The 18,481-nt window shown below is 36.5% G+C and overlaps 1 protein-coding gene across 1 annotated transcript in view; it reads left to right on the top strand.

Moving 5' to 3' along the window:
* Positions 1-18,481, top strand: part of HCN1 (hyperpolarization activated cyclic nucleotide gated potassium channel 1) — a 194,691-nt gene that overhangs the window by 113,621 nt on the left and 62,589 nt on the right. The window contains exon 4 of the mRNA XM_063180279.1: positions 12,122-12,340. Coding sequence (XP_063036349.1) covers positions 12,122-12,340 — 219 coding nt within the window. The remainder of the gene's footprint in view (positions 1-12,121; positions 12,341-18,481) is intronic.

The raw sequence follows: 18,481 nt of genomic DNA, 5'->3' as shown, positions 1-18,481 counted from the left end.
TTTAACATCCTTCCCAACATTTTACAAGCAAGGTAAATGTCATACTTTCAATAAACAGATTTACAAATATGTCCCTGAATCCAAGAACTCTTTTTGTCTCACTGCATGCTCTCTGCTGTATAACTTTATCCATATAAGTAAATAATTATGGTGTTTGCATTCTAAGCATTCCTCTGTTCTCATTTGGAATCTTTTTTTGTCTTTCACCTGCTCCTATCTATGGTTTATGATACCATGTCTCTGTAATATGCTTTCATTAAATCCAGTGTGCTGGAACAGAATTCACCGAGTCAAGTCTGCAGCACCTCTTACAGAGCCCCTCTGACTTTTGTCAGACTTGCAAGGGCAAACTCATGTCCTGATCTGACTGCAAAGTTCAGTTGCAAGAGAAAAAACATGGATCACAAAATAAAACCAGAGCTTGAGAGAAGAGACTGTTCTAGGGAGTTTTATTTTCTCCTCTGGATTGGTGCTAGGAAGAAATGGGGTGTCAAGTCTATCCATGAAAACAGAGGTATGCCCAGTAGGGAAGCTCAGGAAGATAATGGATGCAGCTTTAGCTGAATAGGATCCTGGGCAGCTTATGGAAAGAGAAATTCTCCCCTGGAGGTGATAAAGAACACCTGCATTAACATTCTACTCTGAATCACCATCTGCAGAAGTCAGATTTTTACTGACTGTGTAGGGAGCCTAGGGAGACCTGCCAACTCACTTAGCTATCAAAATGAAATACCTGAAGTCAGCTGAAGTGAAATTTTGGGATGCCTTTCTCTCTTAGTGCTGATTCTCACAAACAAACCTCAGGACAAATGGAGCCACTGGTCATTGCAAACATCCACGTGCAAACAATAAAAAAGTGCAATGCACTTTTCCTGTCCATTGTCCATCGCTGAGGATTGTAGTGTTCCTGCTGTGCGTCCCTCCCTCAAGCATCAGAGCCAGACATCCCATGTCTGGCCTCTCCCCAGGGTTTGTCCTCTGGTCTGGGCTGTCTACCTCAGCCTTACCTGCTTCTGTCAGAACATTTTATCCTCAGTATCCACTGAAGAACCTGTGTTCCTGTGAACTGCTCACCAGGTGGATGTTTTAGTTCCTCTGCAGGATTATTTTGCAGGTCTTCCTATAATCCATGCATGTAGTTTAACTCTTAATTGCAGCAAGAGAATTTCTTCCTTTTTATGTTGTAGGTATGAAATTTTCCCATTGGACTTCCAAGCATTTCCAAGTAGTTAAATGGCATTACCATTGTTCTGTGGATGAAACAGTTGTTTCATAAATACTTACTATGGAACTGTGACAGGGCAAGTTGGCTAAAGAAAAGTTAAACCTTCCACTAAACCAGATTCCTTAAAGCCCCCGTTCAACCTGGCCTTGATCACTTCAAGACGTGGAGGGACATCCACAGCTTCTCAGGGCAACCTTTTCCAATGTCTCACCATCCGCACAGTAAAGAATTTCTTTATATACATATATATCTAATTCTAATCTAAAACCACTGTCTTTCAGTTTAAATACATTTCTCCTTGTCTTATCAACGTGCCTTTGTAAAAAGTTGCTCACCCTTTTTCATAACCCTCTCTTAGTACTGGTAGCCTGCTAAGAGGTCTTCCCAGAGGTGCCCCAGGCTGAACAATTCAACTCTCTCAGCCTTCATCCCTTTGATCATCTTTGTAGGCCTCCTCTGGACTTGCTTGAACAGGTAGAAAGTTGGACAGGGAAACAAGAGTAATATAAAGACAAACTGAATGTGTCCCAGTTAATGGTTGAGCTGTTGGGAGTTCATGCAGGTGGGACCAGCAGAAAGTCTCCTTGCAGTTTCCCTGTTCCATTTCCAAGGATGGCAAGGGAAGATGCCCAGGAAAGATCAAACCACAGTAAGCATGGGGTGATGTTTCTTTCAGTTTTCAGAAATTTGCTGCTGAGGTTCTCAGTTGGTATCCAGGTGTTTAGCAGCTATCACTATGTGTTTCTTCCAGTGGTCTGCCCAGTCCTTTTTTGCACGACCATGCAAAAATGTTCATATTTGTCCAGAAGCACAGGCATGGTGTCACAGGATCGTGACTCTGATGTGCTGTCACATACTGTCAGTGTCAAGCTGGCCTTGATGGCTGTCCTTGACACTGCACCTCGCTCTGGGGTGACCGTACCTGAGGAAGCCCAGAGCAAACAAGTGGGCACTGTCTTTTTAGCTGGAACTGGGTGCTCCACATCTCTTGGGTGAATGCTGCAGGATCACTCAGGTGCTCTGTTAACTCCCTCAAGGATGATGAAAGAGGAGCATGTTCCCCCTCCTTCCCCTCAGAGTCCAAAGTTCAAACCCTCAAGGTCATGATATTCTTCTATGATTTAGATTAACCTCCCTCTGCTAGAAGAGGGAATTGAAATTTTTGTGAGTCACTAAGCCAGTCTTTTTTCTTATAATGCCTAGACATAATTTTGTGGGTGGTATTTAGGCTGCTAAATAATTTTTATTTATATTATGTTACCTTGAAAGTCTTGCAGACTCTAGTAAGCACCTACAGTTTTAAGGCCTCTGAGTTTAAGAAAAGGTCATCAGGAAACTCTGATGTATTCTCAGAAAAAAAAAGCCTCTGACCTAGATTCAGCCTACTTGGTTTGACAGTGAGGTTTGTTCTTTTCATAGAGCCAAAATAGGTTTTCAGCTGCAGAACTATTTTGCTTCCTGCTGTCACTGCCTAATAAAATAATGCACAGCTTTTTGTAGGACGTAGTATTTGATGAAGAATTCGCTTTACCAAAAATGCAGATCAGCCTCTTGAGGGCTCAGATATTTAGTGAGGTAATTTTCTGAAGAACTGTGAACTAACCAGATGCAAGGTAGAGTCTCAAAGGCATCAGGTTAGGAAATTTATCGAAAAAATGACAAGAAAAGTACCAGCTAAGGGAAAAAAAAAAATAAAAAAGCTTAAAACCAGCACAGATCCTCTGCCTTAAAAAATTCATTACTTAAATAAAACATGGTAGCAATTATATCCATGGACTAAGCAGAACAGTACTTGAATTAGCCTATATGGTACCAAGAACCACTTTACTAGAGAAAAAACCTGGCTTTTAAATCACTGGATTCAGTAACTCACAAATCCCAGTCCTACCCTTATGCTGATTCTCTGTGTCAAAGTAGCATTGGTTCACCTTGATTCATTTTTAAGCAGATTAAAACATATTCAGACTCTTTGTGAGTAGATCAGTTTAGACCATTTTAATCTACTGTAACCTTTTTTTTTTTCCCTCTAAGGACACATTCTTAAAAATATTTACAAGGGAAATTATTTTAACTGGAGTATGCCTATACATAAAACTAGGAGGAAGATGTGTCTTGGAAAATGTTTGAACATTTTGAAATGTTTGTAGTGAGAAACCATTGGGATACTATTATTTTGTCCCTACCTGTCTATGTACTTTCCAAATTACGTATCAAGTTTGCCTAGATATTTCCTAATGATAGCTTTTTCTGCCACTTGTAAGGTTTGTTGTTTCCTGCCCTTTTTAATGTAGCTTTAAAATCCCTTTGATTCAAAGAGAATGGTGACAACACTCAGAAAGCACAGTGTCCCCTTCCAAAACCGTGTAATTTCTATTTGTCATCTTATTTACAATTGGATGCTTCACATAATTTGCTGTCTAGTCTGAGTTGTTCACATAGTAGAGAGCTTGAGCTCCTTCTACCAAGTTCCCTTTCCTAAATTGGTTGCAAATACTGTCTGTGATGGTGTAGATTCTTCCTAGCAGTTTTCAGTGAAGCAGTACACTATGGAGTCACGAGTCAGGTTTATGTCACTTCACTCCTTCTCCTGCTTCCCAGAACTGCTCTATATTAAGCCCACATTATCATCTGCCTATTCTTAACTATCTAGATAGCTACTGTTAAAAATGCAAAGCTTTTCTTGGTGATTGCATTGTAAAAGCATTTCATAAATGGTTTGATTCACTACTTGAGGCTTGTTAAGTAAACTGTTTTACATTATATCCAGCTCCTTTCTCCAAATGAAAGGAGCAGAACAAAGAGATGTGTTGTCTTTAGTGCACACTGAATTTTTACCTCTCCTGAACAGAGGTATTTCATGAATGAAGTTGCTCATCAAAAGTGCTTCCTTGCAAGATTTCTGTATTCTCTTATTAGATATGCCATTGTATTGAGTTTTTCTTCTTTTCCTGTAAGAAAATTAATTTAAGATGCATTGTTTGCCCAGAAGAAACCTGTAGATACACTTGTAATCACTTACTGTGACCACATGATACTTATTGTGATTAGAACATATTTTCCCATTTGTAGGCAGTGTATATCTGTTACAGTCAGTCCCTTGTAAACGATGGCACTTAGTTTATTCTGGGATAAAAAATCATAGTGGTTTGAACATAATCAAAATCTGAGTGCATTATGACAAAGGAAAACAAAAGCCAACTGCCTTGATCAGATTTTTAATTTATTTGATAAATTTCAGTAAGGAACTTTGTTCGCTGGAGAAGTGTATTAGCAGATAAATCTTCAATATTTTCTGCATCAGGAAAAATAATCAAAATAAAAGGAAAGATCTGCCATGCTACATTGTCTTTGTTTGATGGATCTTTGGTGCCAAAAATGTAGCACCAAAAAATGGTAACTAATCTGTTTCAGTGCTAAATGTTTGTAAAAACTAATTTTTAAAATATGTTATATAATCGTGAAGTTGATTTGAAATCAGGGGAGAAGGAATGCTCTCCAGAAGCAGTAATTTTTGCTAATGATACCTTCTGCTCAGTTTGAAAACACATATAAAAAAGAAATCATTACTGGGTTGGCAAAGATCTGCCTGACACCCCTCTTATAGAAGCAGTTCACATCCTGTGAGAGTTCTTTAGGGAACTGAAACACAAATCCTTTAAACATGCCTGTCTGCTTCCCTGCACTCTGATTTTCTTTTCCAGAAGATGGGAAGGAGATGAAGTAACAGGTACAATTTGGAAGAATTCTTTCACCAGTATTCATCCCTTAGTTTGTAGCTGACTGGCTGACCAGGGGGTTGTACTGATATTATAGATTAAATAGGCCCAGGTCTCTTTTTTATCCTGGAAGTCAGTTGCTTCCTCAACATGCTTCCATGCAACTGGATTTCCTAGTTACCAAAACAAGGAGGCCTCAGGTCAACCTCTGCTAACTCTCAGCCTGGTTCAGGAGCTGTTCTGGAAGATAATAATTAGCTTGAGCCAAACCTAGTTTTCTGAAAAAGTATTTTCCATAGACAGTCAAATTCTATAATAGGGGAATGTTTTCTAGCACTTTAAAATTTTCTTTTGGAAAAATATAGTTTGTACTTTTCATATTTTTTGCTTTAAAAATGATAAGAGCTTTCTAACATCTTTGTAAGCTGAAATTCCCTTAAAATTGTTATTAAAATAGTCCTTTGCAATGGAATGTTATTTCTTCAGTCATCTTGGTTCAGTTAAGGGAGCACAATGGTCAGATAAGAGGATGAGTCATAGTGAGATGATTCACAGGCAAAAGAACAGGAGAAGTATTTTTCCCAAAAGATTTAATTTATTAGTTTGTAACTTTGTATTTACAGCTGTAAAAACTCACTACTGTATCTCTTAACTATGCACAGACACAAAGAATGAAGAACAATACTGAGCAGTGTATAGGGAATCCTCCCCTATAAAATTGTGAGCATATCTTCTCATCCCTTTGAATGCAATGGACCTATTTGTTTGAACATTACACCTCAAATATATGTGAAAGACCAGACTGTGTGCATAAACCAAATATCTGCCCTTCTTCTGCTGTTTATGAATTTTTCACACTTCGTTCTGCAATGAAAATTATTCATCTTTACCTCAGAAAGGTGATCACAAGTAGACACTCTGGCTACTTGCTTTTAATGAGGGAGTGTATTAGTGGATGAATGTTCACTATTTTCTGCATCAGGAAAAATAATCAAAATAAAAAGAAAGATCTGCCATGCTACATTGTTTTTGTTTGATGGCTAGTGCCAAAGACATAGCATCAAAAAATGAACAAGCTGTAATGACAGCAAAGTCATGTAACTCCTCTGAACAGAGTAAATATATCATATTTAATCATTGCTCCTCCAAATTTCTTTTCCTGTGGAATGGAATGCCAAACAATTTCTTATTTTTTTCCTGCTAGTACTGCTCCTGAAAGTATATGCTGAGTCACTTACACCATCTGCTATCTGTGCACGTACCAGCTGAGAGAAGTGTTCAGAAGTTTCTGAAGACATCTGCTTATTTCCCTGAGCTTACCAATTCAGGGTTTTTCTGTTTTAAATCATACATACTTGCACACTTCCTAAAATAGGCTCTTCTTCCTTGCACTTCGTAAGAATTTTAGAACACTGAGATTTTTGGTCTTCCAAGTCTGATCCCTTGCCTTTGTTTACTAGTTTTAGAAAACAAGATATTCATAGTAGTAATAGCTGTGATAAGATCTAGAGGTTTTACATGGTAGTGCATTCACCATTGCATGAGCTTTGAAACAGTAAATATTGGACATCTTTCACATTGGCCTACTTGGTTATTCATTGTCAATTCAAACAACTTCTTTAAAAGCTAAAATGCTGAGATGATATTTAGCTCCAATTTCCTGTCTGAGGTTTTAACTAATGCATCACTCTAAGGTATTGAATGATACCAGATGCAGAAAATAATGCAGCTTCCTGATGGAAAGACAAGTAAAATATAAATTTGTATATATGTAGATATATATATAGATAACTGAGGAAATGATAGATTCAATACAGAGACCCAGTTCTATTGTCATGTTACTTGCACTTAAGTAGTTGACACAGGGAAAGAATCACATGACCTTTTTTCTAGCTATGTTAGATATACCTGGTAAAAAATTTTGCCAACATGCATCTGTAGGCTTTTCTTAGCATGCCTTTTTGATTAGTTAAATTATAAGTATCTCTTCAGTTTCTAGAAACAGTTGAAAATAATGACTTGCAAATAAGTAAACAGCTAACTTATATAACGATATATGGCTATAAAAAACAGTTTATAAGTACAGTTTAATTGAATTCCTGATGGAAAAAACTAATTTTTACAGTAAATTTGACCAGCAGTAGCTCAGGGTGCCCAGAATTTTTGCAGATTTTTCCTCAGGGCCACTCTTGTGTTGCAGTCTCTGACATCATGCAGGCAAGGATACTTCATGCTTTCTTCAACTTCATGCTTTCTTCAACTTCTTAAAACCTAACCTTGCATTCATTTTGTGCAATGGCTTCCCATGACAGTGCTAAACCCAGAGGGCTTACTTATGGACTTATAGCTGCCTCCATGGTCGCAGGTAACCTTTAGTGCCCAATTTTGATGGGCACTGGTATGAGACTAGTTGTGGAGCTACCTACTATATCCACAGAATAAATATGTTTTAAGTGCCAGCACTGGACAAGCTCATGCCGGCAGCCTAGAAGGAGGGGTTCCTCACCTAGACCAGCTCCAAAGTACAACTGCTGTTGCTTGCAGAGTGCTGCGGGGCCAGTGTTAGACCATTTCTAAAAGTGAAACCATAGGAATCAACTTCTAGAGCTCAGAAATGCTTTCTAATACTTTTTAATTTACTGGGATAGAGACTGTATATGTCCTGTCAGCATCTTCCTTCAGATAATACTTACCTTCAAAAGAACCTGAAGACAGTGGTGAGCATAGAAGAAAGGGGTGTGAGTGATAAGACAAGTTCTTTCAGAGAGGAAGAGCTACTTCCCTACTTCTGCTTCAGTTTTGAAGAGAGAAAGAGGATGAATTCAAAATCCTTGTAGAAACTATTTCATTTAATAATTAAGCCAGTCTTTGCTCCATGATTGCAAAGCACGCCCTTGCCAACTGACAGACACATTTCTGTAACACCTGCAGTAATTGTGACGTGAAAGAAAAAAGGGACTGAGGCAAAAATGAGGAAACCATTACTGTCTGTGCAATAGTCTCGTTGGTACGAGATTTCTAAATCAATTTATATCTCAGTGCAAGGATATGGCTGAAGAAAGATAAGTTGTGCCCGAGGGAATGACTACAATATGGGAGTGGAATTGATTTGTCTTATGACAACAAAATTTCCTGATGAAAACCTGCATAGATTATATAGAAAAATAGAAACACTTTTTTAATCCCCTTAGAAAAACAATTTGCCTTTTATTTTTGTCCATTAGAAAGAAATAAATTTATTTCTTTTGAGGTGAAAAGTTAATACATAAAAATATATTTGTAGCAGTCTTATGTGAAATTATGGGAGAAACCATAACATCCTTTGGTGAAGGAAAAGGCTTGGACACAGATTTTTAAGGATCAGAAGTGCCCTGGAATTAATGTATTCCTCTAGATAACTGAGGAGTTAATGTATATAGTTACAGAACTAATTGAAAATGATCAGTCACCATTCCTGTCACAAATGTGAGGATTTCGGAATGTCATCAAGCTAGATTATGTAATCAATCCTTGGATAAACAGCTTTTCTCAAAATTACAGTCTTTAATAGTTTTTCCAAATTAATGTCATTTAATTTAAAACTTTTTAAACTGATTACTGCTAATCTGGAAACAGTGATCAACCCATTGTCAACTAAGAAATTAAATGCCCTTTTTTATTAATTGGTAGGCGATTTTTTCAGCTTTTTCTTGTTGTTATTTTTGAAGTTTTTTAATCTATACCTTAAAAATAGAATATGGGTATTTGGAAAACACTTAATATGTAATTATATAAATATTAGTATTTAAGATTGTATTAAAGAAAAGATGCCTGTATAAAACCAGGATTTTCTGTTTCATAGAATGGCCTTTAATTAACTCAGGGATATTATCTGTAAATGTGTTATGCAAAAATTTCATTATGTAGGTGCAAAATTACCTATTATTAAAAAAAATACTAATGTAGGTCAGCATCAGAGAAATGGTCACACCCTGCTTTTTAACAGCAAAGAGCATCACATTGGAACAAGGTTTGGAAAATTCCAGCCCCTCACAATGAAACAAAATTAGTGTTATTTCTGCAAAACCCTTAGGTTATACAAGACTAATAGGAAAATAAATAATTATTATTTCATGTTGTAACATGCATGATATATAGGATTTGACATTAGAATCAATGTTCTTTTTAAGTGGTTTATATATGGAATAAATCATTGAGCAACACAAGTAGCTGTACTGAAATCTGCACCCTTCACAATGGTATTTGCTGACCAGCATTTTAAAAAATATCCCCATGCAAACTAAAAAACCAATTTTTGCACCTGATTTTACTAAAAGCCCATTGTTAAAGAAAAGAAACAAAAAAACATTGGCAAGCTATTTTTGGCAACAAAATCCTCAGAGAAATCCAAGCTGAATTCAGATGCTTTGTCAGTCTTTTTTTGTAATTCACTTTTTGTGAAAGCCTTTCTACCTGTCTGGGGACCTGCTGCTCTGGACCATCCATTCACAAATGCCTGAAATCTGCCTAGCCTGTAACATGGTCTGTAATAAGCTACACAGTAAAAGCTGATGCTGTTTGTATTAAAAAATGGCCATTTGAGATGGCCATGACCTCCACTCTGGATTCAGTGCAGTCATGACTGTCTGAGGTGTTGGATCACACTTTGGTGCAGATATATCTGTATATGTCTGTATAAACATATATATCTAAAAGGCTGATATATAGTTAAACGTATATCATTAACGTTGGTTTTTTATTGTGAATTTTTAGTTATTTCTCTTCTGTCATTACAGCTCTCTTATTCCTATTTATTCCCTTCTAGTAGTACTTCTTTAGTAGTATTCAATTTATTTTTCACTCACCCTGCTACCCTAGTTGGTCAGAAACATTCTTTCTATTTTCTTGCTTATTGCTACTCCTCTCTTCCATTTTCTTACTTTTTCTTAAAACAGTGGTATTTTACTTAAAATTGTGATTCACAGACCTGAAAAATATCTCAGTCAAGAAATAAAATCATTGGTGTTCAGCTTAACTCAGAGACTGTGGTGGAAAAATGTAATTTTGTAGAAGGTATTTTAATTGGGATTTATCACACCAAGGATATGATAGCAAATATTCATAGGCAGGATCAAGATTAACTTGAAAGACCCTGGGTATATTTTATCTAGCATGCAGTTTATTGTTTTCCCAATTTAAACTATATAAAGCACAACTGCTAAAGAATTTGACACAGCTCTCTTAAAATTTCCTCATTAGTTGTTTCTGCACAAGGAGTTTGATGCCAGCTGGAGGAAAAGGTCTTAAAAATAAATGGTGCCTTAATATTTTTAAGTTGCTTTCCTGAGAAATAGGTAATTTGCATTAGAATATCTGCAATGACCCCAACAGCAAGATGTTTCTGTGCTCAGACTGGATAGTTCAGTCCTGAACTGGAGATTTTTTGGAGAGGGTTCTTCAAGTTACTTATTTTTTGAGTATATTTAAAAGGTCTGAAACAATACTCAGGGTCTGAAAGTCTGAAATAATATTCCTTATTAGTCACTGAAACCTACCTGGCTTCGAGCTATCTAAGATATTTTTTTCTTTTTTCTTTTTTTTTGTTTTTGAAGTGTAGACACTCAAAACCTATTCCTTAGCTGTTTTTATGACACAAAATTTTAACTTGTGAAAAAGCAACAGCTCACAAATCTAAAAAGATTTGACTTGGAACATGAAACAAGCATTAAGTACAGAGAAACCATTTATTTTTAAATTATTACATTTAGTAAATAAGTACTAGCTATGTCATCTGCAATACAACAATTGGCAGCTTATCTTCTGTTACTAGTTATTTAGGCTAATAGGGGGTCTAGAAAAAGCATTTTAATAGATGTCAAGCACAAGGATAGGTAGTAACCTTGGCATTCAAATGGCAAGAGAGCAAGCTTGTGGCTCTTTGAGAAATTAGAGCATTTGAGTGCAACTTGTATCAGCAGAAAGACACAAATATTTTTATGTCATACATAAACTTGTATATAACTGCTGCTGCTGATATGGAAATCAATGTTAACAAATTTGTTACTTTTGGTCCTGTATATTACACACTATACTATATAACTGACTAATCTTTCTCCTGTCATCCCAGTTTCTCCTTCTTTACTTCTTCATTTTTGTATTTGTTCTCAGTTATTTTTGTGGTAAATACTGTGTTTTCTCACATGTGTGCTGTCTGCCTGCAAGCACTGTTCTTCTCCCTGTTTCATTCTTTTGGCTTGGAAAACAGAAAAATCTGACAAGGAGTCCCAGGGCTTTTTGGAATGTGTTAAGGTGTCTGCTTTTGTGCTGGGAACAGCCCCTTTGACTGTCTTTATGTAAAGGATACTGCCAACATCTTTGCAGTTTTAAAAGGTTATGAGCAAGAGGTCATGTCCTTCTAATCTACCAGAGAGGCTGGGAGGGGTAGCTGCACATCAGAAATTCAGGACCTAGGCATCACTTTTTTTTGAGCTGTTTTTCACAGACTTGACTATGAATATAAGTTTGCTATGACACAGAATAAACAGAGTTCTTTTCAATTGAGTTATTTCTCAGTTGATATATTGATAATAATTACTATTATTATTATTATTACAAATAATAAACACAATAAATAACATTGTATTTATTATTTGTAATAAACACAATATTACAAAAACAAAAAAAAATCAGGATAAACAGATATTACAAAAAATAATACTCTTTTTTTCTGTCCTTGAAAAGTGGAAGGAATCTAGTAAGCTAAATATGGTTGTGTGTTAAAATTTACAATTCCAAAAAGAAAGAAATAGGGCTTTAGGAGTATGTACACACATATTAAAACAAAATATCACCTTGTTGGGCTTGATAAGTCTGAGTACTCAGCTTTTTCTTATCCATCAGCCATGGGTTGTAAAATAAAATTGACCTTTAGTCTCCTTGTAATTAGGATAGCACCCACATTTAAGAATGTAATAATGTATTAAAAATTGTCAATTTTATTTCATTTCACTGTGATAAGTATTATCTGCTGGAATCTCTGACACTTTAGTTAATTTAGAAGGAATATCTCTTCTCAAGCATAGAGGATACATTACCCGACTAGTCTTTCAGAGGCAGCAGTCTATGATCCCACTAAACAGGTACAAATGTAATTTTTTCTCCAGCGGCTTGCAGGCTCAGTCACTTGTCTCTTTTCTTGCAGAACGATTCCTGGGGAAAGCAGTACTCCTATGCACTCTTCAAAGCCATGAGCCACATGCTCTGCATTGGGTACGGGGCCCGCGCCCCCGTCAGCATGTCCGACCTCTGGATAACAATGCTGAGTATGATCGTGGGGGCTACTTGCTATGCCATGTTTGTTGGTCATGCCACTGCCCTCATCCAGTCCCTGGATTCATCACGACGACAATACCAAGAAAAGGTAACTCACTTTCTCACAACTCCTCAGGTTGTGGAATGGATTAATGGGATGTTTTAACTCTTTACATGAAATGGTCTAGTAGCGTGTGAAGCCTTTGGCAGATGTCATTGAACACAAAGGAGTTCAGAACTCTCCATGAGATCAGTATATTTTTGCAGGAACCTACTTTGCTTAGAGAGAAGCTGGTTCTTATGTTCAACTTCCTTTGTAGTCTTCTGTGAAAACTCTGTCCCTTGCTTCAGACTTGCTTTGTATCCCTCTGCTACGTTCTGTAGGCAGTTGAACTAGGTAGCTTCAACCATGGCCTTGACCTTGGTAGCTTGGCCATGTCTTTACAATTTCCGGTCATTCCTTTGGAGTGCAGTTCAGGGATCATCCTTGAACATGTCAAAAGAATGGCATGACATGAGGACCAGACCAATTCAATTAGTTTTGCTTGTAACTTCCTCAGAGGAGTGCTCAGAAAAGGTCTTCATTTGCTTAGTAACAGTATTGTTTACATGTGACTCCATGATTTGTAAGGTCCTCTCCAAGGTCAAAAAGGATTTTGGCCAGACATGGAAAAGTAGAGGAAGGTTAGTGGAAGAGTGTTCACTATGAAGCAGGAATTAAAAGTTGTTTTATTCCGTGTAAGATTGGAATTAAAAAGATATGAAGGGCTACACGGTTGGATCTTCATGAAGTACTAATTAAAACTGTCAGTTGTGTAATAAAAATCAGAGACAGGCGTGGATCAAGGCATGCAACTGGAAGATATGGCTAGCAATGATGGCATAAGGAAGAAAGGATCAGAATGAACCTCAGGAAGGGACAAAAAGAACATGCAGAATTAGAGGTGCTTAAAAGATGACAAAATTCATTGCTATAGTAAATGGGGAACTGGAGGAGCCATAGCAGGGGAGAGGTAGTGAGCAGCTGGGCAAAGTAGTGAAATCAAAGTTTGCATCAGCAAATAGGAAACACAGCCTGAGCAATGGTATTTGGCATGTGTCCATAACAAGGTCCAGAAGGGCAAACTGGGCAGAAATCACAGTATGATGTAATACAAACCTGGGGGAGAAAACTGGCAGAGACTAAATAGCCAAGGGGATGACCCTGGCATCTGCTGAGGATGAAGGGGAATGACCTGAATTTGCTGGGAAGGAAAGAGGGGGAAAAAAAGAGTAGGATGGACTGGGGGATTTTCTTTACAAGGAAGCAAAGAGGGAGGAAATGAGAATGTGTGGGTGAAGAAGGGTTTATATACAGTTTTGTTAAGCTCAAATTGCATCCAGATCATGGGTTCAGCATGTGAGAGACAGGAAAAGGTAAATTCAGTGACAGAAAAATTTGCTTGTGGCTGACAAAACAGTTCAAAAACAAGTTTGGAAGCAAAACAGTTCAAGTTTGGAAGCAAGAAATTTCACACACTGTAGTGTGTCATAAAATATAAGTTAGAATATGAGGTTTAGAAAGAGAGTAGAGATGATCATTAAAACCAAATGAGTTCTGTCAGTGACGAAACCCCCTTATTCATCTCAGTATAATGTCAAAGGGCTAATCCTGGTGGGTTACCTGACTCAACTGGCTCATTAGGTCTGTTCTGTGAACAAGAAGGAAAGTAATTTTTTCTAAATGGGACATTTCTAGGAAGCTGGGACAGAAATCTCATAACCATGGACATTTAGTATGACTGCAGCATCATTACAGGCTAGGGTCAACATATATGCACACATATACATAGATTTAAGAAATCAGAAGAAATGTCACTATTCACCTGAAATCTCATGTCAATCATTATCCTCAGATCTTGCTGGCTGAAGCAGTATATCACAATATTTTGAGCATCAGAAATATAGTACATCGTAAATATATCTGTGTATTTTAAACTGTGCTGAGTAAAGCCATGTCAATTGCACTTGTTTTGTAAATTAAAACCCAGCAACAATCAATCAGTATTGCATTTCTCATCTTTTTGCAAAACAGCAAACAAAACTTTCTGTTTATTTGTTTGCTCTCTGATTTTATGCACACACATTGTTAAAAATTAGCATGGAGATATCCAGCATTTTTCAGCTCCTGCCATTCTCAACACATTCATTTTTTCTTTTGTTTTTTTTCTTCTGACTTGTTTCCTGACTTCTGAGGTAAAGAATAGCATGGCACTGACAATCAGAAATTTAAGAAATAAGCCAGAAATTGCATATTTATATCCTTGAGAAAATATTTTTCTTATTTTTTGGAATCTATTCTTATGCTGTTTATTAAGGGCTAAAAGGATGTCTTGAGCAAATACTATTTTTCTACTGATTTCTGAGAGCCTGGACCCTGATACAATGATAACAACTGTACAGATTTGTCTGTACATTCTTAACCATTTCTTTATCATAGTTTCATCTTATTTTAAAATGAATCTTTGTTTATAGCATAAGTCATTACTACAAATTCTTAAAGGGTATTCTATATTTGTCTTTATTCTGCAAACTACATAAATGGCATTCAACATCATTTTGTTGTACCCATCTTGTCATTATATTGTCTAAAATACTGGCAGACAAAATTTTTTTATGTTTCATGTATCTGACACTTTAGAAAAAGGTAGATGAAATTCCAGGTACAGATTTCAGAGTTTTAATATATTCTATAATCTATTTCTGCATAGTGTATTGTTTTGGTTTTTTTCTTCTGAAATTAAAAAAAAAGAGGGGGACTTCTTTCATTTTTTTGGACTTGAAGGGCCAGGATCAACTTCTTTTTTTAGACAAGTATATCTTGAGTTGTATATTTATTGGTTCCATTTGTTTCCTTGTAAGAATTACGTAAAATAATGAAATGAGTATGAATTTCTAGGCAACACAGAATGATAGTGGAGGTAAGAAAGAGGTTCATATTTGATTCTTCTCTGAATAACATCATGAATGTATCTGTGGAATGCAACCAATTAAAGGAAATTTCTGGTCCTTCTCACTCTGAAAGCAGCCAGAAATAAAATATTTGCTGAAATCTCTCTCATTCAGGTCCTTCCAAAGCTCAAGGTATGCAAAACTAGAACAAACATAGTTCGAAATGGAAGAACTACACACAGGAAGAGAAGAACGATATTTCATTAAGCCAAATGTCAAACTCTATCAAAGCATTTGATCTGTGCCAATCACTACATGCTGAGAGAAATCACAACATGTTAATGAAGCAAATACTGTTCCACAGGTTTACTCTTATGGGCCAAAATGTATCAGAAAATTAAGAGTGATTATAAGCCATCAGATGTAGGAAATGGACAGTAAACTTGTGCTCTGAGAAGCAGTACAAAAAAGAATGCATTGATACATTCTGTTCACTCTGCTGAAGTTCAGTCTTTTTTCTGCTGAAGTAGTGGAACTGTTCTCACAGGAAAAAAAGTCTCTCAGATTTAATACATACATCAGATTCTGGTATGAATTAGTGAAGGGCTTATACCTAAAAAAGGAGAGAGATGTCCTGTTCAGGTCTACTTAATCCATATTCTCTTTACAGTAATAAACTTTGATGGACCATTCTACCTTAGAAAAGCACTGAATAAATCAACAATCAATGTAATCTTAGCACTCTCTCCTTCCTGACTTTGGTGTAAGTCAAAGAGAAATGCAGTAATAACTAAAAGCAATATTCTAAGTGACAACACCTCTGACATTTTATAATGTTTAGAAAGTCAGCACCTCTCAAAGATTTTTGCCTTTTCAAAGACATTTATTTGAAAGAACCAGAAATGCATATGCTAAACTTGTTAACAATCTAGTGTGAAATAAAGAAGGCAAAATGAGCAGTCATTTGACAAGGAGGTGAAGATCATTAGTTAAATATTTCCTCCTTTAGATGTTGGCAGTTCCCAGCAGGAAGATGTTTGCCTGATGCTGTGAGTGTCAAAGAATTTTCATGATTTAAGATAGGTTAAAATTTCCTCTGTTACATTGTGTCATAGGCAAAAAGTATCAAGGAACAACAAGCTATTAGAGGCAAGATTTGTAGTGGCATACAGATTGTCTCATAGCATAAAGATTGTTAAATTGGTTTGATAAAATACCAGGTATGAGCTTGGGAGGTTATTGTTTAATTTATTGTAATTTTCCTTATGCTATCATTTTCCATTATCTTTATGCTATCATTTTATATATATTGTTTATTGTCTAATAGAACTCAAACCACATAAGGCGTTGAAAAAAGAATAAGACAATTTTTGCCAATTGCAAGCAATATGAGAGACATAAAAATATTTAATTAAATTATACACATATAGGAAGTGGGAAAAAATTACAATTGCCTTCAATGTCCCAAAGAACATTTTCTAACTCCATATATTGCTTTTATTTTATCTCTTAATTTATGGTCTTTGAGCATGTCTTCAGTTAAATCAGTCTAGTTCAAAAGAAGAGGATAACTTAAATGTACCTTTTTACAGAGAAAAAGTAATAACTATATAAAATTAATTTAAAAGCAACCAGTAAGTTGTAAGTAGTAAGCAAGTACTACATAATTATACGATATTGTGCATTTTTATATAGCTAGCATTGGGATTTGGAGCTCAGATTGCCAATTTTTCATTTCTTAAGCATCAAAAGAAACCTTTTGAAAGGAATAACCGAATTAGGGCAGCAGGCATCTTTAGATTTTGCAGCACGAGGCCTTGCCCCAGCTTTTCTGGTCTGTCTGTCACACACACACACACACACAGGATATCTAAATTGCCCTCTCAGTCCGTGGGGAAATACCTGGCATGCATTGCAAGAGATAGCAGCACCTTGGGGTGCTTTGGGGGAGCTGTGGGGGGGACATGTTCCCACTTCCCTGCCTCTCCAGGTGTGTGTACACACACACACTCAGCTTACACAGCTTTGCCACCTTGGGCAGTGATGCAGCTGAGGTCCTCCCTTCCAAAACTGGGGGCCGCCTCTCTGATCTTCCTTCGCTGGGCAGTTGCTTTAGGGTGCAGTGGAGGGGCTCTGCCACAGAGTAAATCAAAGCTTGTAGCCACTCATCCAGCCAGTGACACCTCTGCATCTTCCTAAAGAGGAATGGGAGACATCACTTCCATGTTTTCTTGAGTTTCAAGCAGTTGGTGGTTAAACTGAAAGTGGAGCAAGGTGAATACCGTGTTCTTGGCGTGTTCATTAAAACTACTTCAGTTCTTAGGAAATATTTCTGGAAAATTTTAGATATTTGTAACTATGTCATCTGTAAGTATCAGGGATTTGTGTATATCCACATGAATCTGGGAAATGGCTGTTCTGGTCATGATGGAAATTCATAGGAAAGGAAGAGCTGTGGCCAACTCAAGACCACATCACTATTTAGCTAGGCTTACACCAGCTTGTGGTGTATATATTTTATTAAACTAAATACAGATATCCATGCTGGACTTGAGTCAGATGAAATAGAGTGAAACTGATAAAGTTTCCAATGCCTACACATAATATGCTATTCATAAAATCTTTGAAAATTTAGATTTATGGATTTTTTTTTTTTTGCTTAAATTGAGCAGATGTTCAAACAGCAATTTGCAGAACCTGAATTTTAGACACACAGACGAATTTGCAAGAGTGAAGTCATAGAATGTTATTACTGGATTGGGTGTGATGTGAGCAGCAAAGTACTCATTAAGTACTGATTTCTAAGTTCAGTAGCTTTTCATGGTTTACACATGGTTTTTAAAAATGGAAGTAATGCTTTTCTGGGGCTGATAGTAGTTTTTAGAAAGTCTGACAATACTGTAACACAAAAATGTTCTGTGATTCTTTACTTAAAAATAGCCTGTTTTCATTTATAAAGCATAATTTTAGCAATAAGTCATGTCATATGGCTGCTGAAGAAGGTGAGTGACTTGGAAGATAAATCTTGAAGCACAGCATACTTGGCACACCAAAGGAATTATTTATTTTGGAAGATGAGGGGTGGTTTCCTTTATCCTTGAATTAGACCTACTTGAAAAAAACACATAAACGAACAAACAAAAACCACCCCACAATGAAACCAAAACAAAACCAAAAAAACCCAAACCAAAACAGGAAAATAAAGCAAACCCTTTTCTCAGCAGGGTTTCTCTACTTTTGCAGGTTTTTAGAAAATTCCCATCAGCTTACACAGACATATATCCTATTCAGCTTTGCCACAGTGCAGTATTTTAAATGG

The sequence above is a fragment of the Melospiza melodia genome, chromosome Z (assembly GCF_035770615.1).
Source record: "Melospiza melodia melodia isolate bMelMel2 chromosome Z, bMelMel2.pri, whole genome shotgun sequence".
Taxonomy (NCBI): domain Eukaryota; kingdom Metazoa; phylum Chordata; class Aves; order Passeriformes; family Passerellidae; genus Melospiza; species Melospiza melodia.
The sequence above is the reverse complement of the archived record's forward strand: the minus strand, read 5'-3'. Positions and strand labels throughout refer to the sequence as shown.